The sequence below is a fragment of the Oryzias latipes genome, chromosome 9, assembly GCF_002234675.1.
Source record: "Oryzias latipes chromosome 9, ASM223467v1".
Lineage (NCBI taxonomy): Eukaryota > Metazoa > Chordata > Actinopteri > Beloniformes > Adrianichthyidae > Oryzias > Oryzias latipes.
In genome coordinates this window covers 27,692,617-27,719,977 of record NC_019867.2, presented here as the reverse complement: position 1 = coordinate 27,719,977, position 27,361 = coordinate 27,692,617, and the positions used below count along the sequence as shown (strand labels likewise).

At 38.4% G+C, this 27,361-nt stretch overlaps 1 protein-coding gene across 2 annotated transcripts in view; it reads right to left on the bottom strand.

Moving 5' to 3' along the window:
* Positions 1–27,361, bottom strand: part of adgrd2 (adhesion G protein-coupled receptor D2) — a 59,996-nt gene that overhangs the window by 21,128 nt on the left and 11,507 nt on the right. For both annotated transcript variants that reach the window (XM_011479603.3, XM_020706244.2), the window contains 12 exons: positions 26,968–27,258; positions 23,289–23,400; positions 16,774–16,908; positions 16,345–16,453; positions 12,219–12,324; positions 12,069–12,124; positions 11,863–11,989; positions 11,628–11,731; positions 11,290–11,392; positions 7,987–8,140; positions 4,956–5,089; positions 1,668–1,783 (listed from right to left, as the gene is read on the bottom strand). In XM_011479603.3, the coding sequence (XP_011477905.1) occupies positions 1,668–1,783; positions 4,956–5,089; positions 7,987–8,140; positions 11,290–11,392; positions 11,628–11,731; positions 11,863–11,989; positions 12,069–12,124; positions 12,219–12,324; positions 16,345–16,453; positions 16,774–16,908; positions 23,289–23,400; positions 26,968–27,258 (1,547 nt within the window). The remainder of the gene's footprint in view (positions 1–1,667; positions 1,784–4,955; positions 5,090–7,986; positions 8,141–11,289; positions 11,393–11,627; positions 11,732–11,862; positions 11,990–12,068; positions 12,125–12,218; positions 12,325–16,344; positions 16,454–16,773; positions 16,909–23,288; positions 23,401–26,967; positions 27,259–27,361) is intronic.

The following is a 27,361-nucleotide window of genomic DNA, read 5'->3' as shown; positions in this document are numbered from 1 at the left end:
CTTAAAGTCACAATCTGATCATCTATTTCAAAAGTATCCCCGCCTTTTAATCATTATTACATATTATATATTTTTAGCCCAAGTTAAAAAAAACTTGTGTTGTTTTCTAGGACAGGAAATTTTTCCTCTGAGTTGTGGGCAGGAATATTGGCACGGTGTAAGCTTGCCCCCTCTTCCCATCATCCCTTTGTGTACACGGCGAACAATATTAGCGCTATTCAGTCGTACAGTTTCGAGCCAGATGCCAGCTCAGACGAAGAAAACAAATACTTAAATGGATCCAGCTGTCAACAAGCAGATGCATCAGAATGGCGTGCAGCAGGGAGCTTGTCATCTGGCAACAGTAGCACCTACATCATTGCTACAAGCTTTTTCAGTTGGCATTTTTTCGTCTGCTCTTGATTCACTATGATTTGGGAAATGTAATTTTAGGCTTAATTTAGTTTATATGTGTCCTCTATCATCAGAAAAATGCCACAAAAACATGGTGACCCTTGTGCTATCCTAGGCGCTTTAACATTGGGAGTTGGGTCATCTAGACCCACTAGACAGTGTGCTGAACCTTTTTCTTCAATGATTTGTGATCTTCACTGGTGTCCATGGATTACATGAAATCTTTCCACCTTTATCCACCTTTGTCATGGTAGGAGGAACACGTCAATGCAAGGGTGGGGTCATCTAAGATAGCACAAGGGTTAAAAACACATTTTTCATTGGGGTGGGTCTTTACTGAAACTGGACATTTGAGGACTGTCCTCCAGGATTTGGTTTTGTCAACTGTTTCTTGGTTGTTTTCTGTTTTTAGTTTTGCCCCTGTCAGTCACACCAGGTTAATATAGGGAAGAATCGATAATGAATATAGTTGTGTTTGAGGTGGAGTGGTACCTGCCAGCTTATAAGATTAGCCAATCCTCGCATTAGCTCTGTGATCTCTGGAGCCATTACCAGAATGCCGCATGAGGAACACCACATGGTGGAAAGCAGCGCCTTTATTTAATGTTATATCAAGAAAGCAAAGTAAGTCCAGCCTCTTCGTGAGGGTGTATGAATGTATACACAAGTAGCTTCACTAAGTATATTTTTTTGAAATTTCTTTTTATGATTAACAAAGCATTTTCCAATTAAATGTGTTCATTCTTGTTGCAAAAAAAAAAATAAAAGGACGGCCTCCAATTAATAAATAACTGTACTGTTTAACAACTGGTAAAAAGTTAAAATTCCACCTTCCATTTTTCTTGTAAAAGTCATGTTTCCAACATTGATCATGTGAACCATTGAGCAGAAGTAAGCACCACTGGATGGATACAACAAAAACACACTTGTAGAAGACTAGAGGTTTAAAGGACAGACCCAGAGTTGCACCCCTGAAACACACACACAAACAAATGAACAGACACACACAACTGTGCTGAGACCAGGTGTTAAGTTGATAAGCCCTTTCCAACTCCCACTGTGAACTCTTAAACTCTCACACAGTCTCTATTGACAATGACTGCTCACCCAAATAGAAAGTACTACTCCTCTGTGTATGGGTGAGGGAGGGAGGGAAAGGCAGAGAGAGCGTGGGCGCACAAGAAAAACTGAAAAAACCTTTTATGAAAGAGAGAGCACAAATTGCAGGAAGGGAGAGAGTGACACGGAGTGGTAGACATGCCATTGAATCTCACCAAGTGAGGTCAAAGGTCTGCATCTTTGATGCTGAACTTGGACTGAGCATCTTAGCTCGTCGATGAGCGCTGGAAACGGTCACCATGACAACCCGACACAGCACAACTGCATTGACCTGCAGACAGAGGACAACAGCATCAACATGGCCTCGGTCAAATATGAGACGTGCCGCTGCAGATCCACTTATCCTCACGCTACACGGAGAGGAGGGAATCGTGCCAAATCCGCTCAGAAAGAAGAGAAAAAAAGCAAATCGCTGCAGCTTCTGCAGAAAGCATGAGATGGAGGCAGCTGCGGGGAAATCTTGTTGGTTTATTATTTTTGCACTGAATGGGATTTCAGTGTCGTTTGAGCTCATTTTGAAATTATTTTTCCTACATTCCGTGTTATTTTTAAGACCCTTTTTTGATCAGTGGGTTCTGTAGTTGTTTATCATGTGATCGTTTGGAGATTTGACTCCTAACAGGCATTGTGTCTCTGGGTACGACATGTATATGTCTGCTTAATCCAGTGTTTTATAATGTCTGCACAATAATGGGGGAAATTGAAAGGCTGCCAATTTTGCATTTTCACATCTATAAGCAGTTCAGTCCTTTCACCATAACACAAATAAATCTGTCTGGGACCTAAAGGACCTGTTTTGTGTGTAGCAGTGTCAGGTGTTCAAAAATCCATCCCAGCAGACTGGGCTTTTAGTACACAATAAGAGACAAAAGATAAAACAAGACATTAATGTCATTAATCTCTGAGTATAAAACAAAATGTTTGGACATTTGAAAATAAAAACCTGTTCTTTATAATGTGCTGGTTGGAAAAAGAGAAATATTTTGTTTATGTTAAACAGAAAGAATGTAGCTGACAGAGGTGTCTGTCTTTTTGAGCAAATTCTTTGAACTTTTTTATGATTCCATATTACCGTATTTTCCGGACTATAAGTCGCTGCGGAGTATAAGTCGCACCAGCCCAAAAATGCATTATAAAGTAGAAAAAAACACAGATAAGTCGCACTGGACTATAAGTCGCATTTTAACTTTCACAACCTTATATGACACAATCATAGCAGACTGTTTATCTAATAATTTCACAGAATTTTTTTTAAAACTTATTTATTTATTCCTTTCATGAAGCATCATTGGCCAACTAATACTCTGTTTTCATCCTGTATTTGTAGAAACAGTTTTCACTTTTATTGCATTTCTAAATCTATGAAATCATTGGAAAATAGAATATTATGTTTTTAGCCTTCAAGATCTTACTGTAAAAAAAGGTTTGCTGATTCTCTGAGTCACTTAACATACTCTTAACACTTAAAATACTTCATACATCAAATTGACCCAGGAGCATCATCTCTGTTCCTCACAAATGAACATAACAGGAGGGTTAACAATGTATTTATTTCAATTTATTTTTAATATAAGTCGCTGCAGAGTATAAGTCGCACCCCTTGCCAAACTATGAAAAAAAGGGCGACTTATAGTCCGGAAAATACGGTATTTTGTTCTGTTAAAGTGATGTGAACACGTTCAGCCATAACACAAAACACCTGATCTGTGAGGCCTCTGCTCTTGGATTTTTGTGACGTTCTTCGGTTTTTTGACCTTCTTGTGTTTTCCCTGGTGAGTCACACCCGGTTTAGGTTGTCAATTCTCCACACCTGTCCTGACTTGTGTTAATGACCCCTGGTGTATTTGATTGTCTGGTTTTCAGTTCATCATTGTCAGGTCATCTGTTCTGCTTTGTCACCTCCGTGGGTTTTATCATGTTTAAGTTTAATATTAAATGTTTAGGTTCCTACCACGAAGCCTGGTCTCCTGCATATTGAGTCACACATCACCAGTTCCTGAGTCAATCAAAAAGATTGTATAAAATAGTTTGTGTTCTACAACACAATTTAAACAATTTTGTAAAGTCAAAAAATGGGGGGAGGTTGCATTTTCAAAACTACGGTAGTTTTTGTTTTGATATTAAGAACAAAATGGAGTCAGACTTGATGTTGATTTGATTTGTCCTTGGCATGACTACCCGTCCCTTTTGCGCATTGCAGGTTACGTAAATATGTAAAAATGTACAGCGAGGTCACACAAATGGAAGAGGAAATGTTACTTTAAGTATTTACAAATCAATTCAAGATGAAAATGCTGAAGCCTGTAGCTCCACAGGTATCATACCTGTGGGTATGAATGCAACTTCTATGCATTCATAGAAGTTGCATTAATCCTTTAACGCTGGAGCTTTAACTCCAGTGTTGACATTGTTTAAATTACCGTGACTCTTCAAATATTTTTTCGTTATTTTTGTTACTCCAACAGATTCTTTAGTAGAGAAAACAACTTTGGGCTAAAATGCAACTCTTTACAATAAACGTAAACCAACTCATTCGGATCAGGAGAAATGAAACATGCAAATTGGTGTAAAGCTGCTCTTTTGCACTTCAGAATCTGTTGGAATTATGGAAATTGCATCAAAAACAGAAGAATAGCGGTAGGTGAAGGAGTATGTTTATAAATTAATCTGGAGCAGAGACCTAAAGCAGGTGAAGCCGAGGCTTTTTCACAAACCACTGGTTTCTATAATGTCAAATTGTCCGTGTGTTGGTGCCAAATAGAAATTGCATCTTAAAAGTATAATTTTGAGTTAATATGTGTTGGTAGCTTGCTTTTATAGCAACAAAGTCAGTCACACTAGGTATTATTGCCAATTATCAACAGTTGTCTTGATCCTCAATGTATTTAAGTTTCTGGTTTTTAGTTTGTCACAGCAGAGGTCACAAACCTGTTTGGTTTTGTCATGTTGAGGTTTATTTACTAAATGTTGAAGTTTCTGCCACCAATCCCGGTTTTCTGCATTTAATGTCCCACACCACTAGTTCCTGACAAAGCTTAACCCCACAGAGTTCAAAATATGTTGTGTGTCTGACACAGAAAAATACACATCCTATCAATAAAAGATGGAAAAGAGTTTTAACTACTTATAGTTATTGTAGTGGTTATACTGCAGTTATACTGCAGTTAAGCTGTCAACTTCAAAAACTTGTAATCTTACAAGGTTTCCTCCAAAGTATTTTATTACATGAGTGTTGTAAATATTGTGTGTCAAGTTTCAAGTTGTTTTTGCTGAACCTACAAGGGTTTTCGGGGACTTTTAAACAATTGGTGAGATTATGTAAAATCAGCCATTCGACACACCTGATATTTTTTTTCTGAAGAGTCAGCCCTTGTTCAAGGTTTGAAATCTAGTGGATTCACAGTAAAAGTGATGTGAACTACGTACTAATCAAGAATACGTACCGCCAAGACAAAAACAACAGGGCCCACAAAGGCCCAGATTGTGTCAGTCTGCACGTTGAGCCAGCAGTGATCTTCGGCTTTGTACTTGTCCACTGATACCGCCAATGTTAGACCAACAATCAGAACAGGCACTCCTGAAAAACATATTGATGAAAGAAAAGATGAACCTTCGCATAACTCTGACAAAAAAAGGAAAAAAGAAAAAAAAATGAAAGATGTATTTTTGTGAAATGGATTGTTGGCGCGTGTTCAGCTAAATATTTTGTCTGTTCTGCTCCTGGTGGCTGTTTAGTCTGAGCAGCATTCTGAACAAATGCATGGAGATGTGAGTCCCATCTGACTGTTTGTACGACGAGCTCACATGGTGTTCTCAGCTCATCATGCGACAAAACAAACCCTCGCAGACAGATCTGGAAACACGAACAGCTGCAGGATGTTTTTTCAAAAACTGGGTTAAGGCTGAAGAGTAACATGACAAGACATCGCGTAATGTTTTCTAGGTAGGATATAATAAATAACAGCTATAAAACTGATAAGAACAGAACCTATACAGGTCAAGAGTCGGAGGCCACAGAATGAGTTAATGTCATTCTTCCACAACCAGGACCATGCTCTATTTTCAGCCCTTACTGTTTAGCTATATGGATTTCTTTATTATTTTTCAATCAAACAAAAGTGAATGTATAATATACATAATTCAACTTTTTAAAATGTAAAATTAGTTCAATGAGGTTTAAAAAGGGTTAAATCTGAGAAACAAATACATTGTTAAATACTTGAAACATAGCAGTCATAGCAGCCTCTCTAAAAGAAAATTATGAATTATGGGTAACTCCTTGTAGCAATGGAATAAAAAAAAGCAGGCCACTCTTTAAACTTGGTTTAAGACGCAGGCCAATGAACATCATGTTTTTGGTGTTTTAACATGTTATTGTAGCATTTTTCTCATATGGAGGAGATATATAAAGAAAATTAAATTTGAAATTATGTTTCTGAGTATTTCTTTATTCAAATTGTTCTGAACCAGGAGCAGACCAAAAAATGCTGATAGGAAAAGCTAGAAGCTACAATTGGTGGGCCACAAGCTTTCTGCTCCATTCCATTATGATGCATCTACTTGCAGACATACAGATCCATGTATGTCTTTAGTCACAAACAGGAGAGCAGACGGCTGGTTCCATGTGCAGCAGGTTTATTGACAGAAGGACTGACATGAGTCAAGCACAACTAGAAGTCTGTGAAGCTAAGGCAGGGTCGGGCTGGCAGAGGTCAAGCACGAGCATGGGGAGCATCAGACGTCGGATTTCACAGTGCAGCTGTGGGTCGAGGCAGGTGGCAGGCAGTCAGAGTCAGAGAAGGACATAGAAGCCTGCAGGCTGGCAGGCACAGACCATAGTTGGGTGATTGTCAATGAGAGTCAGGTGAGCGGCGTCCAGGAACTGTGCGCTGGGGCAGCTGAGATGAAGTGTGTGACCAGAGGGAAAGAAAGAGCTCCAGCTACTGACATCTTTGTTGATCAGGTTGTTGATTGTGGTCGGCGGAATATGGGTCCACTCCTCTTCAATGGCTGTGCGAAGTTGCTATTGGCAGGAACGGCAGCACGCTGTCGTATACGCAGATCCAGAGCATCCCAAACATGCTCAACTGCTGACATGTCCAGTGAGTATGAAAGACATGCAAGAAGATGAGCTTCCCTGAGATAGTTTCCAATAGTTTGTGCAGAAATTCTTTGGCTATGCAAACTGATTGTTTCAGCAGCTGTTTGAGCGGCTGGTCTCAGAAGATCTTGGAATTGAATTGCTGGATATGGAGGTCCTGGGCTGTGGTCTGCAGTTGTGGGGCTGGTTGGATGTTCTGCCAAATTCTCTGAAACGCCTTTTGGAGACGGCTGATGGTAGAGTACTAAACATTCAATTCACGAACAACAGCTCTGGTGGACATTCCTGTTGTCAGCATGCCAACGGCACGCTCCGTCAAAATGTACAACATCTGTGGCATTGTGCTATGTGACACAACTGTTTCAGAGTGGCCTCTTATCATGCCCACTCTAAGGCACACCTGTGCAATAATGCTGTCTAATCAGCATCTTCATATGGCACACATGTGAGGTGGGGAGGAGAAGGGCTCAATTCCACAGATTTGTGAACAATATTTGAGAGATATTGTTGTTTCGTGTTTGTAAATATTTTAGATCTTTAAGTTTTTGTCAAAAACAAAAATGTTGCATTTATATTTTTGTTCAGTGTAGAAAAATATAACGTGAAAAAAATTCTGTCAAGCCTAAACCAGAAAAGTGATCTCTGAGAAAAACAAAGTAGAATTCTGAGATGTCTTGTTTAAGGTGGTTCACACACACATGTAAAAATGGTAACTGGCATATATTCATATATTAGAAGGCCCAAAGCGCTTTACAGTCACCATTCCCTTCACTCATGCACACACATTCATTCACTGAGGGCAGCTCCGCTGCCAAACAATGGCGCCAACCTATAACCACCGGAGCCAATGTGGGGTTCAGTGTCTTGCCCAAGGACACTTTGACACATGGGCGGGCAAGGCGGGAGTTGAACCTGTACATTACCACAGTATATTCCGATCAGAGGTCGACCGCCCTACCGCTGTACCAAGGCCGTACTTTCTGAGAGGTCTTAATTTCACAAAACTGTCTGTTAATACTCATATAAATAAAGAGGAAGGTTCACTCCATTGTTAATACATTATGTCATGTAAGTTCACTGCTCAAATGCATGTCAAGCTGCAGAAACAGAGGTAAATCCTTATTCTGGGCCAGTAGAGTAACCAACAAAAAACCAAAACCATTTAGGATCTCATGTTTCTATTTTTCCTATAATTGCAAATTGTCCTTTGGAATAATTAAACTACATGTACTTTTAAGGAAACACATTTATTTACACATTTTCTAGCCCAACACATGTTAATTATTAGGACCTTTTAAACTATTTGAAGCTATAGTGGTATTGAAAAATTCCAAGAATCAACCCAAACTGTAAGAAGATTTTAAAACACGTACCCCATCCAATGATGTAATACAGCTTCATCCTTCTGTCCTCACTGATGTTGACTGCCACAACTTTGCTCCAGAGCAGAAGGCCCTCCACCAACATCCAAGAGAAGGAGGCCATAAAGAAGAGGTGGAGGAGTGCAGTCACCAAAAAACACGCTGCCTGCAGGATGGAAGGAAAATTAGAGCCGTCACAAACACGTTGGCCCGTACCCATAGCTGCTTAGGCTACATTACTGGGGGAATTTTTGTTTCAATTTTGGAGAACAATAAGGTGCATGCAATTTTTATTGGTACCCAGAGACATAGTAGTGGTGGCAAGTTTGTTCAAATCCAGACCACAAGCATTAGAGACCAGCAAGCTAAAGTAGGAGGCCCACAGTCCTGTTAAATGAGATAAGGACTGTAAATGGGCCCATTTGGTTCTGATAAAGAGCTTAAGCCTTAGTCACATGCACCCATACGAGAGGGTGGACCCGTACGGGTGCTTCAGGTTTTTGGGCCGTTGAAGGTTGTAGAGTGGAGGGATTGCATCTAAAGAGGAGCGTAGGAGTATCTTGCAGTTCTCTTGAGGCTCGTGTGACCACCTTAAAGGACGTCATGGAAACGGAGCGTACCATTGTCATTTGTGTGGTAGGTTTATTGTGAAGTTAACGGAAGTTACATGTATTTATGTTGTATAGGTGCAGTTGTCATACGGTGCCCTTACGCCAGTCATTTGTAAGGAGTACTGGCTCCTTACTGACTGCTCACAGATGCTGCCCTCACAGGGTGTGCATGTGTTACGTAAGCGCCTGCAGGATGCCCACACAAACAACGCTCTTATTGTCTAATTTCTTAATGTCATGTCATAAGAGTCAGTCTTCAAGCAAGGAGACTGACTCTCTGACTGCTGATCACTTGAACAGCAGTAACATGCTTCCTGCACAATGCGAAGGGTTTGCGTAGGGGGTTAAAAAATTAAAAATCTGTACAATGTGCCTGCATCTCACCTACTTCCTCCTTACTTACCTTACTTGTTGCCCAAGTGCTCACTACAACCTGTCCTATGCAGCATGGCCAGAGAAAAAAAAGTGCATGACCATTTACGCTCTACAGGGTCACCAGGTTGTCTATGATCTTAAGATTGTGTGTGGGCCACCAGCGTGGCCTTTAAAGATTTGCCCTTTTTCTATTACCTGCAGACAGCCCGTGTCCACCCGTAAGAGCAGTTGTGACTAAGGCTTTAGTTAGCATTAAGACGGATGTACAATATTTGTTTGTTGTCAGAACTAGCTTTTATCAACTGATGCTTTGAGCTAAATTCAAACTTTTTTTGGTATTTCATTGTTCTTGAGAAACCAGTTCATGCTTTTAAGGAGGGGGCAGTGGTGAGCTGAGGTAGAACAGGTGACATCTGATCGCAGGATCAAAGTCTCTCTGAGAGTCTTCTCTGAAACAAAAGCTTAAGACTTTCCCCCTTAAACCTGCATTTGATTGAAATATTGGTCCAAATTTTTACTTTTTCTTTATTATTTATTACTAAGTATTTTTGCAAAGACACATTTTTAAAATACGTTTTATATTACTATGCTAATTTTTATTTTATATTCCTACAATTCTCGCAAACTACACTAGCCTTTTAGAGTCAGTATTTTAATTTATCGATTAGTTAAGTAATGTTTAATATTTTCATTTTTATAATCAGTATAATTGCTAAAAGGATTTTTATGACAGCTTCATTTGACATTTTTCAAACACATTTTTATTTAAAAACACCTGTGTTTCTTACAGGCTGACAGCGTGTTCTTGTTCTTTCTGCAGAAAACTGCTGATTTTTACCTTTTGGGATGATTAAAGCACTTGTTTCCAGTGAGTCAGGGGTAATCAAGATGACTGAGAACAGCTTGGACTATCTCAACAAGTAGATACATTTGGATTTTTCAATAGACTATGCCCGTGTCTGTGTACGAATTGCTCCATAAAACCCTTAAAGACTATATGGTGCAGGACTATCCAGCTCCCTGGATTTCAACCCAATCTGGACACCATGCTCACAGCTTTTTTTAAAAGCCAAAGAAGACGAAAACAAAAACGTAATAAATATTAACTATTTATAAATCAACCATGTTCTGATGATGAAAACGTGGATAAATAGTGGAGTATAATTTATTACAGACTCGAAGTCCAAATGTTAATGTAAAAAACAAAGCATAAGTCATACAACAGACTTAAAACACAACTAAAACATAAATTCTAAAGTTAAAAGCTTTAAAACGTAAGGATTTATTAGGCATCTATACCAGTACTTCCACTTTAGGAACTGGAAACAGAGTTTTAAAGGAGCAAATCTACAAACATTGTTTCAAACGACACATTATTCAAACGCAATGCATTGTGGTCTATCTATGCCAATAGTAAAACACTCGTTTTTTGTAGAGACTTCTGGGAAATGTCTAAGGCACTGGATTTTGGAATTGTACTTTGTGTCCCAATTCCTTTCCTACTCACTGTATAGCGCGGTCGTCATTTTGTAGAGATGTCCGAATCTACAACTCCAAAATCAAGTGCCCTAGAAATTTCCCAGAAGTCTCTGCGAAAAACCAGTGTGCATCGATGCTCACTAGATTGACGAATGTAGACCACAATGCATTGCATCGGAACGAATTTTACCAAAATAAAATATTTAAATGTATTTTTTTACTAACCATCCACTGTCATATCATTTAGATTTTAACTTCGTGAAATAGATCACGTCATATCCGCAGTTTAAAAAAATTAAAGCAGTGAGCATGGTGTCCGAATTGCTTTTAAAATTCAGAGCACTAGACTAGTGCGAGTAAGCCTATATAGTCTTAGTAGTTAGTGGTCAGGGTGGGAATTCGGACATAGCCGTAGATTTGGACACCAAACCAAAATGCATACACTCTATGATGCACTAACCTGTGAGCAGCGAGAAAGCTTTGACAGTTTGCATAAAGTGTAAATAATTACACACTTCACTTTTGGTTCAAATATAAATAGAAGCGTTTTCATTGATGCCTCTTGTACAACATATTTTTATGTTTTGGGTGATGCATGTCATTTCTGGTCAAAAACAACTTTAGCTGCTGGGTAATTTTTTGTTTATCTATTCAATTCCTAGAAGGTATATATCATCTTACAAAGAAGGCTGGGTGTTGTAACCCCACAGAAACCACAAATGTAGCAAAAAAAGGTGTCTTAAATGAACATATGTTCATTTGAATCCACATCTATTCAGGGGAAATGTTAATTGGTGTGGTGAGAATTCCAGCAAACGTGGGTCAAGTTTACAAAAACATGGAAACTCACCCGGTTGTCAGAGGCCCAATCGCTGCACATTAAAAGCAGCTCAGCAACACCAAGAGCAACTATCAGGTTCTTATGGACTGTGGTGCGGTCAGACTTAGGGACACTGCAAAGACGAACAGAAGAAAGAACGCAGAGAACATAGAGGTTGAGTGATGCTTTTACAGTATTTCTCAGAATCTGATAAAAAATAAAACTGCTGCAGTGCAGTGAATTGCTCACACATTTACAGAGCACAATGTTCGCCTTTTTCATTTATTGATGAGACTGTGGCAGGGATTTGTGAAATGCTTTTCACCCTTGGTGCTTTCAGAGTGCACTCTGCGATGTTTGTGACTCACCCCACAGCAATGAAGAGGATGAAGGTGAAGAGGAGGCCACACATAGACACTCCACAGCCAATGAACGTCAGCACCTGCAGAGCTTTTTCGTTTTCTGGGCTCCTCTTTGAAAGAAAAAAAATAGAAATGAAGGAACCCACACACACACACACACACACACAGAAAGGATCTAACATATAAATAGTGGAACATTCCGTTTGATCAAAAGCGTACACAAAATTGTAACAGCTATTACCTGAGCTTCATAGACTTGCAGCAGCAAAGCAAAGTTGGTGGTGTGGTTGCAGTAGCACACGGTGTGACCATAATGTCTGGACACAACTTTGCAGCCTTTAGTATTCCACCAGCCACCAGTCTCTGGACTTGTTAGACATAAACAGCATGTTTTGAAAGATCTTGATACACACAGGAATGTTGTTGAGCTTGATCTTTCTGACTCACCTGAGATCAAAATCCCAGAAGGCACACACTGGATCATACACCGTGCCGAGAGAATTCTATTTCATATAAGAGCACACCATATGTATGATGAAACAGACAGAAACTCTTCAGAAACCTTCAAAAAAGATGATTGACAGGGAGTGTGTTGACCTCCACTCTGTGCTGGAGCTGGAAGTTAACGGCCATGCTAACGGGCTGGTCATCACCCAGAACAGTGGTGGACACGACAGAAGAGCCCAGGAAAGTTCCCAAATATCTGGTGGGGTCGACACAAGTTTAAAGCGGGTTTACCCAAACACAAATATGTAAAAGAGGTATCTTACAGGCAGGGGGGAGATTATATAAGGTTGCTTCCTCCCTTTCAAGGAATCTATTTAATGCTTTTTGACAATCTTAATACTTAATTGCTTCATTATGTAATGCAGTGTTTTTCAACCTTTTTTGAGCCACGGCACACTTTAATCTTGACAAAAATCCCGCGGCACACCAGCATTAAAAAAAAAAAAGATAAAAACAGTCTGTATTGATCCACAGTCCCTCCATGATCTCACGTGCATTTTTGTGATAATTGTGGCAGAAAAAGCTGGAAGTTGCAGCTGTTTTTTCTAATAGATGTAATAAAAGCTAAGTTAAAAGATTTAAAAACTTTTTGATTTGTGTTCGCTGTTGTTTCAAGACGTTAAGAGGAGAGACTCATGCGCCGACACGCTCACGCTGTCACTTTTAACCCAATGCATCATGGGAGATGTAGTTAAATAATCAGCCGAACGCAGAAAGACTAGCATCTCTGAGCTTCATGGTTTTCTTCACTTGTTCCACGGTCTGACACCGGATTCTGTGGAAATCTACACCGCTAAAGACGAGCTTTAGCTGGTATTTTTGTTAGAACTGAGCGACTTTATCAGCAGAATTCAGAGCAAGGAAGTGAAGACTTTAACCACTTCTGATTGGTCAGTCTGATGACATGTGATTAAGAATCCAAGAATGATTGGTGGAGACAGTTAAAGGGGCGGGACTTTTCAGTAAACGGCTTTAGTTGCTGCTAAATCGCGGTACCGTCATTCTCATCAAAATGTTTTTAATAGAATCAAATAAACACAAAGAAAAAGTATTTTATGATCTTTCATATAGCTAATTTCTTAGTGTTTTATCAGGACCTGTTTGGATGAACAAAGAGCTGATATCCTGGAGATGGAAAATGTTGTTAAATCAGGTAATGAGGACAATTTACCACGGCACACCTGATCATCTCCCACGGCACACTAGTGTGCCGCGGCACACTGGTTGAAAAACACTGTTGTAATGGACTATATGCCAAAGAACTAACATGTTTATTTACGATTGCGGGTAATAATTGAATTATTTACTAGTGTATGTAGACATATGTGTATTTTCCAATCAATTTTATGAATATTATCCCATGGTTGATATATCTTTATATTCATTGCTGTTGTTTGTCTTTTTTGTGTGTTACTTTTCTTTGAGTGTTTGAATTAAAAAACAGTTTACAATCCAAGTCAATCAAGTTTGTTTACGTTATTTCTGTATGTAGAAACTTGCATTACATAAATGTTAAGGTCTGTCACACCACCCTCAGTATTCCGCGTTCAAGCAGCTGCTTTCAATGAAAAGTCTAAGTAAACGGGCGTAAATTTGCATTTTCGGGCTTTCGTGTTCAAAACTCTGGTGCTCACATGTGGCTTTGCACATGTTTAACCCTTGTGCTATCCTAGGCACTTTAACATTGGGAGTTGGGTCATCTAGACGGATAAGACGGATGAACGGATCACGTGCCCTTTTAAATCAAGAAAAATGCCAATTGTTTAAAAATTGATTCATAGTGATATTTGATAGATTTCACACCAATTCTCATCCAATTGCAGGGGGCGGATATGGGCTAGTAAACAGTAGCAAAAGAAAAAGAAGTAAACACCATATGCTAAACGTGCATTCAAGAATGTTCTTTTACTGCGTTCTTGAACATGCGTCACATGCCCGGTGTGAATATAGTTTCAGAGTTGACTATTCAGGATATTTCTCAATTTCTGGGAAAGCCGTGTCATAGGTCGGAAAAAAGAACTTAGAGGGATCATTAGCTGGGACAAGAATGTTTGTTTAAAAGTGAATGTGTGGACTCCATAGAAGGCAGAAGAGTCAAGGTGTGAGAAAAAGTAAAGAGACACAGTTTGCTTCACACACTGGAATGATTGTGGAAACTTTGTGTTACTTTTAGAACAAGCTGAATCCTGAAACCTCAAATGACTGATTCCTGAATGCCTGACCTTTTGGTACATCCTGGAGTCCTAAGGATAAAAACTATTGTTCAAAAAAATACAAACTATTAACACTCAGTTTACTGTGTACAATAAACAACATAGAAACAGGTTTAACAGTTTTTTTCTTTACCCCTCTGATAGAACATCTAGCAAAACAAAGTAAGAAAAAATATTCACCACTCACCCAAGTCTGGGGAGCAAGCATGCGTGACAGAACTTGTGAAATTTACATTGAAAAAACTCTGAAATATGGATTGGAAAAGTGTGCTGCTCATCGTAAAAGATTGCAATCTGAACTAAGTTTTCTGGTACAGGATGCTTTAAACAACAGAAATACTAAATAAGTGCAAAAATGAAGGCAAACGTAAAAAATAACAAAAATAAAATGACCATAACATGAAAAAGGGAAAATATCTTTATCGATCTTGAGAACAAAGGATTGTTTCAAAGGATTCTTTCACAGGAACAGGAGGCAGGAGAAACAACACCCCTCCACCAGTAATGAAGCCCGGTGTGCATCAGTTTTTGCTTCTTTCATAGACCTTTTTCTCTGTCTGGATCACATGTTTCCTCCCTCAAATCCAGTTGGGACAGCTTGTAGTTTGACATTTTACCAAACAGATTTTAAATGTGCAGAATTCCTTTTCCCATCCAATCCTTTTTCTGTTTTCGTTTAATTCCCATGCGGGATCACGGGGACGATAAGACCTATCCAGCTACTATCAGGTAAAAGCAGGGTCTGCCAGTCCATTGCAGGGTCTGCCAAAATTAAATTTCCCTGTGTTAGAAAATCCTAAAACTACAATCGTACATCTCATTTTCTTTTGTTACCGTGTTTTTCAACCAGTGTGAGATATGGTCAGGTGTACCATGGGAAATTATCCATACACTGATCTAAAAACATTTACCAACACCAAGATATCAGCTCTGTGTTCATCCAAACAGGCCCTGATAAAACACTGAGTAGTTAGGATTATGAAAGATCATAAAATAATTTTTTCTTTGTGTTAATTTGATTCTATTAAAGACACTTTGATAGGATTGGCGGTACGGCGATTTACCCGGAGCTTCAGCTCTGTTTTCGGAAAAGTCCCGCCATACTTCATCTTTGATTAAGAGAAGAGAAAAACTAACAAAACTTCAACATGTTCACTTTTTGTGTAGCTACAGAAAACATCAATATAATGCTAGTCTTTTTGTGTAAATTTTATATAACATATGTTGATCATATAAATGTTCAAACAATTACAGTTGCCTTTGCACCAACACTGAAAATAATATGAAAAATATAAAATAAAATAATATAAGGTAAAATAATATAAAATAATATAAACAAACAAATATGTTCTTTGGAAAGAACATATTTGTTTTTTTGTGAGGTTACATAAAATAGCATGCTAATAAACTGAAGGGAAAAACAACTACCAGGGTAAAATGTCAAATAATTTAGTTGAAAATTATTACTGAAAACTAACTTAACTTTTATTACATCTTTTAGAAAGAACAGCTGCAACTTCCAGCTTTTTCTGCCACAATTATCACAAAAATGCACGTGAGATTGCAGAGGACAATAAAGACTATGAGTTTCTCCTTTTTTAAATTTTTGGTTGCTGGTGTGCCGCGGGATTTTTTGTCAAGGATAAAGTGTGCCTTGGCTCAAAAAAGGTTGAAAAACACTGGTCTAGAAGGCATCCGGACCAGACGCCTGAACCACCTCAACTGGTTCTTCTCAATGTGGAGATGCGGTTCTACTATGAGCTCACTTCAGGTGACTGAGCTTCTCAGCGAATCTCTAAGGGGGCACCCAGCCACCCTACAGAGGAAGCTCATTTCAGCCGCTTATCATTACATTAGCTAATGTGCTTGAATGGAAGGACTCAAAAATACTAAAGAGACAGCAAAGAGTGTAAAAGTTATCTGACAGTCATATTAAAAAGATCTTTTGTGGTTTATAGTTTTCTGTAAGCTAACAGAGACCCCTGTGCGTGCTTAAATGTTACCTTTGGCTTCCGTCAGTGACGGTGGGCACCATAGTGATGTTCTCCTCTGGATTGAATAGAGGCCGCAGAGAGCCGTACCACGTGTTGACCAAGGTGATTTTATAGAACCCTGCAATTTCAACACAACAGCTGGGTGAATTTTTCTTTTTTTTACCTCAAATCATGCAGCCAAAGAAAACAGTTCTAGGAGAAATGCTCTTCAGAAAGGATCACTTAGTGTTCACTGTGAAGTGTTGTTGCAAAACAATGTGCCGCCTCTGCACTTTACAGTGGGACCTTGAGCGAGTAAATAGGTGAATACATGCCTAACATTCACAAATCCGTTTCTCTGCATTGTCCCCAGTGTTCAGTCAGAAGAATTAAGTCTGAATAAGTGGTTCCTGACAGAGCTCACAGTGGCAGATGATTGGTGTTTGTGTCAAACTATACCGTTGCTATGGAGATCCTGTATTTTCTGAGGTGGCACAGAAATACAGTCGAGATGAGCGTGGCTTTCAGTGTCAGGTCCGCAGAAGCTTGATACTTTGCTTCCCTCCTGAAGCTTCTGCTGTTGCAGTTCCAACTCTGAAAGCGCAGGAGAGCAGAATGCAGACATTCACTGCCACGACGCAGGTTTATGAACAGCAAAAGAGACAAAAACTAAATTCCTTCTGCCCATGAAAAGAGTAGAGTAGCTTTAGGAGTCTGTTTGAAAGTTTTCTGAAGCACTTTTAAAGTGTGTTCTTACATTTACCAGTAGAGTCAAGTGCTAAGAGGCCCAAAATATAAATTAAAGGTCTTTGAGCTTGTGTTCCACTATAAATAACTATTGCAATTACCTTAACACCACCTAAAGGTTTTACTAAATTGACAAAACATTTGGAAGAAAATCTCAAAAAGTAAACATATATTCAGCCGGTGGGTGTTCTTACTGATAGAATAACCAAAAAAAAAAAAAAAAAGAAAGAAAAAGAAACTGTTGCCCACACCAAGAGATGGTGCATCCATAACAAAAACACATCTATAATAAAGCTGCTGGCTAACATTTCAGATAGCTGACTGCTGGCTGCACAGTCTAAACATGTCTGACATTTTAAAGGACACCTTGTGCACAAATTTGAATAACAAAACTGAAATGATGTCAGAGCCAGATGCCGCAGCAGGGTGTGGAGATATGAAGATACAATATTTTCATAACTTCTAATTTTTTGTTGTTTTCTAGAGAAGCATTTGAAGAAAAACAGCAGAGAACCTGGAATAACAAAACTATGAGCAAAAATGAAATTAGAATCAGCCCTATATAAAATAATATAAAAACAGTAAGTACTAGTAAAAACATTTGAAAGTCTGTAGAAAAAAAGGGAAATAAGGTTTCAAGCTGATTTGGGGGTTTCATTAAAAGATGCTTACACTTTTCCATAAATTAAATAGTTATTAAATTACAACTTTCCTCATTTTATTTAAACTGTTTAAATGGTAAAGTCTCGAATACACAATTATTGAACAACAATTATTAAATCAGCTCAAGTGATATAATTCAAATAAGTCTTCTGCCTTATTCATTTTCAAACAAACAAACAAACATGAATCGATGTGGGGACACTAGCTTTAGCTCTACTTTTAACAACATAGCAGCACAACCTTGGTCTACAAAGCTTCTTGAATGGTTTGCTTCATTATTTCACACTTAAAAAAAAAATCTCTTTTTCCACACCGGCAAACCTTTGTTAATTGCTGTAAAGATACGGATTCAGATACATGAAACAATGAGCTGTTTTAAGAGATTTAGGTTTTGGTGTTTATTTATTTTATTTCAAGATGTCATTAACATCCCCGGCATGACCTCCGGCAGCCCCGTGACCCCGAATGGGACAAAACGAGTTTAGAAGATGGATGAATGAATGAATAACAACATTAGTTTAGGACTAAAAAAGAGCCTGATTAAAAGCATTTTATCAGTCAGTAAGAGGGTTCAAGTTCTGTTTATTTATTTTTGTTTTTTATTATTTAATTATTTTAATTGTATTTTTCTCTTCTGTGGTTTCCTTTTGGATCTATCTAGTCATAGTGTCTAGCGGTTTAAACACCTTGGCTGTTTAAAGGTTCTGCTAAATTTCCTTAGTAAGAACAGGCTTGTAACATAGCTCTGTTGGTCATCTGTTATTTGTTTTGAGAGGTTTTATTTTAATCAAATCAATTCAAAATTATTATTATCTTTTTTCATTCTGGTGGGGACTTTTTTGCCGGTGGAACAAAGTAAATACAGACAATTTAATCTCAGGCCTTGCTGAAACAACTAAAGTTTAAAAATAACCTAAAAAGAAAATAACAAAAAAATATTGCATTTTATGATCTAAAGTTGAAATTGTGATGTGTGCATCATTGACAAATGGGACATATTTTTTGTCTGTCACTACTATGAGATGCAGGTTTGAAGGTCAAAGACATTTGTTACGTCATCACATTAACTTTTAGTGTTAGTCTGTTTGGAGTCATTTTTGTGAACTGTTTGTTCAAATATATAGTTTATCTGTTTGTTCCTGATAAATAAACCCAAAGGCTAAAGGTGAATTTTTCATTGCCACTTTCTTTAGTTCTGAGGTCATCACTTGTGACGCTGCAAAGCTCAGCAGTACCTAACAAACCAATAGAGGACCAATAACAGTAAGGAGCGTCTTTCATGCTGCCATTCTTTTTCACCTCTAAATATATATAAAGCATATTTGTTGTGCCTCACTCTACTCCCTAAAACAGTGGAGGAAATAAGTATTTGACCCCTTGCTGATTTTGCAGTTTTGGCCACTTAAAAAGACATTGACAGTCTGTCACCCTAATAGTAAGTTCATTTCAACAAATAGAAAATCACAAAGAAAATCATGAAATCCTCTTCAAGGAGTATGTATTTGTGTTTTACTGAGGTAAATGATAACTCTCTCGCCAAAAGTCTTAATACTTTGTACCAAAACCCTTATTTACAGCACGGTCAGAAATTTCTTTTAGTTGATGATCAGGTCTCTGGACAAATCGGGAGGAATTTGGTCTACTCTTCATTACAAATGATTTCTTAAAAATTCAGATTTAGTGGCTGTTGCTTAGTAACTCTGAGCTTCAGCTCTCTCCATAGGTTGGATTGAGGTCCAGAAACTGGCTGGACCACTCCATGTCCTTGATTTGGTTCTTTTTCAGTCATTCTTTGGTTTCATTGGCTAAATGTTTTGGGTCATTATTCTGTTGGAAGAACCATCCAGCAGCCATTTTAAGCCTCCTGGTGGAGGGAAGGAGGTTCTCACTCAGAATTCGATGGTACATGGCTCTGTCCATCCTCCCGTCCACACGGTGAAGTAACCCTATGCAAAAAAACAGCCCGAAGCACAATGTTTCCACCTCCATGCTTGATATTGGGGATGGTGTTTTTGGGGTCAGAGACAGCATTTCTCTTCCTCCAAACATGACAGGTTAAGTAGATGCCAAAGGGCTCTATGTTGGTCTGATCTGACCACAGCACCTTCTCCCAATCACTCGCTAACTTACGAAGGTGTTCATTGGCAAACTTCCGACAGGTCTGCACATGTGACTTCTTTTGCAGGGTTTCTTTGCTAGCACTGCTGGATGTTAAACCATTAAGTATTTCCAATGGTTTTCTTGTGCATCCAGCTTCTTTGACAACTCCTGCTGTGTTGTTTTTATTTCTCACTGTTCTTATGATCATGGAAACCCTACCAGGTCAGATCTGGTTTGGAGCCCCTGACCTAAAGGTAGATTGATGCTCACGTTCTTGTATTTTGGCACAATTGCACCAACAGTTGTCACCTTAACTTCCACCTTCTTACTGATGGTTTTGTAGTTCCATTCCGGTCTTGTGCAGGTCCGCAATCTTCTTCCTTAAATCTGCTCAAAACTCTTTAGTCTTTCCATGTTAGAGAGAGTCTTTCCATGTTAGTTTGGAGTCTGACTGATTCTGTTTATAGGTGTCTTTTCTACAGGTGATTAGTTCAAACAGGTGTCTTCAATTCAGGTCACAGGTTGATTGGGAGATTTTAACTAGAACTTACAATGGTTACTAGGGGATCAAAGCATATTTGCCTCAAAAAATGCATATAAATTAATATAAATTCTTTAAAGTTGATTTCTTGATTTTCTATCTGTCGCTGTTCAAATGACAGGATGACAGACTGTCCATTTCTTTCTAGGTGGGCAAACCAAAAAAATCAGCAGGGATCAAATACTTGTTTCCTCCACTGTATCTATGGTGATCATTACAGATCTTTCTCATCTTTTTTAACTAGGACAAATTGTAGAATCAGTGCCCAATAAATAACTTTTTGCCCGCTGCATATAGATCACATTTAGCACAGGACTATTACACTTCTGGTCTTGTAGGCCCTCAGTGATTTTCACCATCAGGCCTGTTTGTGCTGGTGTTGTGTTATCATTCTTTGAGAATGATAACACATTAGAGTGGTTAGAATGGCATGCAACAGTTCTGATTTCAATCTCACTAAACTCCTGTGGGAAATGACACCTGTACTGTATATCCAAGCCCTCCACTTGTCAGTAAGACCCCCATCTAACATCCCCTGTTAAATTCTGCCTTTCCTCTCTGCTTCTTTTCATTAAAACTCCTATTTATTCCTCACCATTTTAAAAAGTGGTGTACTAATGAAAGCATTATGACGCCAATTTGTGACATCATAATGTGAGGACTCAGTCGTTTTGGTGGATCGGGAGGGGCTGGTGCTCAGAGTATAGGTTTTTAGAGGAATGCTTAGAAGTAGAGGAATGCTCAAAAAGTAGATGTTGAATGGCACAGGACCTTTAAACAAATTAATTGTGATACCGACAAAATGTCTTCTTATTTCAGACCATTTCAGACTGCATTTGGGTAATTTTTCATGGGCACAACTTACATTGCCTGCTGCTTATTCTTTACAAATGTGCCAGCCTCTTCAAAAGAGAAAGATTTCTTATCAAAGAGTCTTTTCTAAAAAGAAAAAAAAAACACCAAACACAATTGTGGGTGAATATGGTGTAGAAAAAGGTCTAAACAAAAAGGTGGAAAACAACAAAACAAAAGTTGTAGCACTTGGTAGTTGGGATCATAATAAACTGGAGACAAACACTTTTGCATAGATACATTGAAAAACCTCAAAGATTTTGTGATGCAAAGTATTTCTCTCTTATTGTTTTGATCATTTTTAAACTGGTTTTAACTGGTTTGAACTGACTTGGTCCAAGTAGGAAACACATCTTGTCTCATAAGTCAACAGAATTTTTTTCTCAGTGTTGGAGATGCACAGGATGTTTTGGGAAAATGTGATCTTAAAATCATTTTTGTGTCAGATGTGGTCCAAACTTTGGAATTTTCTCATGATGCCCTGTTTTCAGTGTTTTTCCTTTCATTAAGGCGTGAATGTTGAATATATCTGAGAGAGCTCAGATGACCGGTTTGTAAGCTGATGTTCTAGGTTTCACCATGACGTTCTGTCTTTTTCTGTATGTGTGTGTGCGTGTGTATGTGTGTGTGTGGGGGGAGGTCTTAATCAAACAGCTACAGTACATCAGATAAAGTATATATCAATAGGAGAAAATCAAGGTGTCTTAGTCGACTATCCCTAAGATTACAGCCAAAAGTCTGTGCTCAAATAAATATGTAAAAATTATCCGATGTATTTATCAGATTATTTGACTATTATGCAGTTAGCAACAAATAATCTTAACCAGATTATATAAATTGTGAGATTTTGAAATTGAAACACTTGGAATTCTCCTCAATTATCAAATTATTTGTTGCATGTATACATATTTATCTACATATTGATTTTTTTACACTATAAATGCAAACGAAGAAAATTAAACAGAAACAATATATAAAATAGGCATCATCCAGTCACAGCATAAGTGGAAAACAAACTAACTAAAGTATCAAACTCTCATTTTGGAGTATTAATGAAAAATGGCAGAAGAGTGGACCCTGATTTACAGAGCTACAGTGTAAAGGCCAACAGCCATGTATATTTTGCCCATGTTGCGCGGATAGAAATTGGTCATACATGAAAATACGTGGAAAAAGTCGTAGTTCTTTATGTGAAATTTTCACAGATATATCACGAATGAACCACGTTAAAACCGCGGAAGAAGTACGAATAAACTATGCAAAGAACACGTAAATCAACGAAGAACATGAACCTTGCATGATTATTGGGCTGTTTAATTCATTAGTGATTTGCGCATCAATTACTTGATTTTAATTGTATCCGTATACACAGTTATACATCAATGGTACATGGGTAAAAAGTCAGTTAGATATACAGTATGCGGACATAAGAGGGAAGCCACACATTGGCATATGCCTCTCACAAAAATCACTCACAACCTGTGATTATTGTGTATAAACTACGTTAAATACGTATACACTACACAATTCTCAACCGACCAAAAAACGAATTGACTAAAACACAAAAAGCAAAGCAAAGTATTTGTAAAGATTTATAGGCACTTGTGAACTCTAGATCAGCTCATTTGCCGTTATCTGATTATCGGTAACTTTAAGTTATCAGATGTTTTTGAACATGTAAATAGGTTAATTATCTGATTACACAAGTGCGTTATCTAGTAGCAGATTGAATTAGCTAATCAATAAACTAAACAATGACCAGTTTTTAGGCTCCAGTCAAAAAATGACAACCCTATAAAATCTTTGGTCTTTGACGTAAATGCATGGTGCATTCTAATCAAACACATTCTTGAACATGTCACTGAGAGTCTCTTACTGTAATATTGCAATTTTCCTCACCATTGTTCACTTTCTAAAGACCAACAGTTACATAACTGTATTTTTTATTTATATATTTGCTTTTCTTTGTTTCCTCAATGGCAGAAACCAGGGTCTGGCCAGATATAATTTCACTTTAGAAGAAAATTCCAGCACTAAATATTTGTGTTGCAGACATTTTGGTGTAACTCACTAATGTTGGGGCTGGTAATGGTCAGCTGATCGGTCTGCGACATCAAGTGAGGGCTCAGGTGGGTCACCATTCTGTCAATACTCTTCACAACATCCATGGGGCCGTTCACCACCTGAAACAGAGTTCCCCTTGTGTCAGCGTCAGCAGCACTCACCCACTCTATCCTAACCTGCAGACTCAAAGCCATATACACTTGAAAATGACCATTCATTGCCACACAAAACAAACTGCTTTCAGTGCCGTTAACTGTTTGGCAGAGTCTACGCAGTTTCACAGAGGCGAGCACAAAAAAGCTCAGCATGCGAGGCTTATGGATTTTGCCATTGTCTGAGCTGAAATCCTGCATTCTGATTTCCGCACCCCAGAAAGGAGCCTTGGAGAGAGAGCTGGGAGCAGAGCAAGGGAGTTTTTCGGATGCCTCAGGTTTTCAGAGTGCTTCTCATCCATTGAGACTGCGTTGAGGTGGCCTTGGAACACTGAGAGGGTGGGGGGTGGGAGGAAGGGAAGGCAGGCAGAGCTCTGAGAAAAATGGTTCCTTGTATGAGGCAATCATCTAACGGATCTATGCACACCCCGAATCAATAAGCAATATGAAGAAAAAAATGCACCAACTAATAATTGCATTAAACCAATGTTACTGGAAAAATGTGGAGTGAAACGGAACGACTGAACGGTGTCTTGGTGGTACATTTGGAATTCATCGGCTCCCCCAGTCATTCTTTCAAATAATCTGGTACTTCTACAATGCATTTGTACAGAGCCATACTCCCCTCTAGTGGCATAACTACAAGACAACACAAATCAAAGAAGGTACAGGACCAATGTAAAAAACACTGTGGGGATGTCTGAGAAAGCAGATAACCTCAGTGTGCCAAACAGAGCTGAATGGCCAGAGGTTCCTTTTAGGCAGATGAGGACACGTTTGGTCCAGATTCAAAGACTCTGCAAGCAAAAAGCTTATATGGATGATATTTTTTGTTGTTGAAAAAAAGGTCAAATAAACCTTAACCTGTGCCTAAAAAAACATTAGTCCTTGTAACGTGAGGTCATTTTTATACTTTTTTTTAAACTGCTCAAATGTTGTGTTTATAAATGCTTTTTAAAATGATCCTTTTACTTTGTGTGATGTTAAAGGCCCGTACACACCGGGACGAATATTCGCCAGGCGTTATTCGCCAGCGTTTTTCGCCACGTTTTTTGTGTTCACACCCAGGCGATTTTCGCTGACGATGAGTGGAGTGAACATGCAATTTCATTCCCTGACATTAGATGGCGCTTAATGTAAAACAGAAATACTCCTGTACACAAGGTGGCGCTGCGCAACTTTACGCTTCTTAAAGTCGCTTTTCACTCAGAAGAAGAGAGCAAGTATTTACACGCTTGTCAGAATAATACAAAGAAAACATGAATATTTCAAGCACCAGTAGCTCCAACTGGTGCTTGGTTCGGGGATATTTTAGAATGTCCGTCATTATTGCTTCGCGGCAGTGTAGACGCTACTTGGCGTCTATCTTCTTCGCTGGTATGTGTGCTCAGCAAGGCAGTTTTGTGTTTGAGCGCCCCCAAGTTGTGTTTTACTGTAACTTCAGAAGCTCCAGACACGTGAGCAAAAGCGCCATTCTCATTGGTCGAGTAGATTTCGACGCGACGCGTCGAAAAAAAAAAACGAACCCGAGGCGTTTTTTTTTTTTGACGCTTTAACGCGTGGCGTTTTTTCGCGTCGGTGTGCACACTCTCGTTGGTGCCCTTTGTTTAGTCACGAGGCGTTAAACGTCGGCGAAAATCGCCGGCGAAATTCGTCCCGGTGTGAACAGGCCTTTAGTCTATATATTGCAGAGTGATATTAGAAAGGTTTTTGTTTGAAACTTTTGGGGGTTTGTTGGTTCTTTGATCACAGTGCTTTCTTTTATCTGTTAAAACTAGGAGGGGGCGGGGTAACGATTCGTTTGAACAATTCGATTCATATTATAATTTATGGTTGCCGCTCTTTTTCCAATCAAAACTAAAAACTCATCTCGTCCAAATGGCCTATTCACTTTAAAAGTAACTTTTTCATGTTTTTATATGAATTTTATTCAAATGTGCATGTTTTTAAATTGTTGTTGTTTTAACTGTGTATTGTATTTTATAGACTGTTTATATGTTGTAGCTGTGCGACCTTGAGTGCTCAGAAAGGTGCCTTATAAATAAAATGTATTATTATTATAATTTTTCATAGTAGATATTGGTTTGTTTTGAAAATGATTCACTGATCTAAAATTGAAATAAGTACCTGGTACTGAGAAGTGCATGTGAAGTTTTCCTTAGTTCTGGCATTTCTTCGAGATTATCAAGTGTAAACAAATTATATGTAAAAACAAACAAGTAAACAAAAATGAATGTCAAATCCATTCACATTTTAGTTTCCTAAAATTCAGCCCAATGTTGTTTTTCCACATCCAAATAATCCAAACTGAACATTATAAGAACATTCTAGCACACTGTGGTCACCTCTTTGCAAAATTCCAAGTGTTTCCGCACATTTGAATGTAATAATGGCTTTACTCAAAAGGGTATCTTCCAAGTAGCTATTGTATTTTATAACTGATTTTATTTTTTGTACAATTAGTGAAGCCTATTGAGACAAGTGTGGTGAAATATTGGGCTACATAAATAAAACTGAATTGAATTGAAGCCCAATTCATATCATTTTGAAAGGATTTTGTAAAGGTATGGGTCGATTCGATTAACAATTTGCCTCAGACAGATCAATCTGGTTGGATCAAAGGAATTTAAATGGATTAAATCAATTCATTGTTACACCCCTAGTTAAAATACTTAATGCTTGCAAAACTTGGAGATGCAGAAGCCAACAGCAAGGAGTAGTGTGAGAAAATGTGATGTCACAGAGTTTAGAGTACATTCTGTGGTCAGTCTCTAAACGGAACTGTTCCTATAAAATGACTGTGACAGACCTTAAAAGTTATGTATACACTGAATCCCCACTTTCTCTTCTGACTCGGAATTTCATGCAAACAAGGAAGCAACAAATGTAGCAGTTCCATATTGGTATAACAATATAACAAATCATAAAATCCTGCAGGTTATGTTGGAACTTCTAAACTCTTAATCTGCACCAATCCACATTAAAACCCTAAAATTATAGAAGTTCTCAGTTTCTCATTTCCCACTACCATAAATGGTTTGAAACTGTGAGCCAAGGCCTCAGACTTTTGGGAGACTGTTTTAGAATCATTCAACAATCTAGAAACTCAGTTACATAAAACTAGTAAGACCCACAAAAACTGAAATTTGATCCAAGGTTGCACATGTGTCATTCAAAGTTGTTCATCTTACCACACTTCTGCATTCTCCATTTGACTTTTTTTGTGTTTTGGAAAGTGCTTTTAACTTAGATTTACTATTTTAATTCCCAGTTTTCTTAAACAATCCGACATTTAATGGCTTTGCCACCAGTTAAAGAGCCTCTGCAATTGTTTTGCACATCAAGGTCAATTCTATCTTCACAGAAATCTCTGCTCAGTCTGAGTGAGGAAGTGTGATTTCTTTCTGTTAACGTTACAAACAGTAAGGATACAGATCGTGGTGGCTTGGTTGATTGGACTGTTCATAAAAATGCAGCAAAAATTACAAAGGGGTTCATATTAAGTACAAGAAAAAAAAAGAAGCATATTTTTACCTCTTTGATGGCCTGCCACTTAAGCCTGTTTTCATCACAAATGATGCTATCAGCCACACTGACAAAGTGCTGACTGAGTTCCAGGACGCCATCCTGGCTGCTGTTTTCCAGAGGGGTAGGAGGCTGAATGGGGATGTCAGCTGTCAGAGACAGCAGCTGGATCAGGGACACCATGTCTGCTGGCTGCAGTTCCCCCTGCGGGGTGTGTTCCAGAGCCTGGGCAGAGATGTTCAGCAGGACTGAGGCCTGAGCCAAGTTGTTCAGGTCTGTTGGGAGCTGTGCTAGAATTGGCTGACAAAGAGAAATGGAAACAATTACAAAAAAAATATAATATATAAATATAATCTTCTTTTTTAAACCATTTTTTAAAATCATTTTTGGTCAAACATTTTTT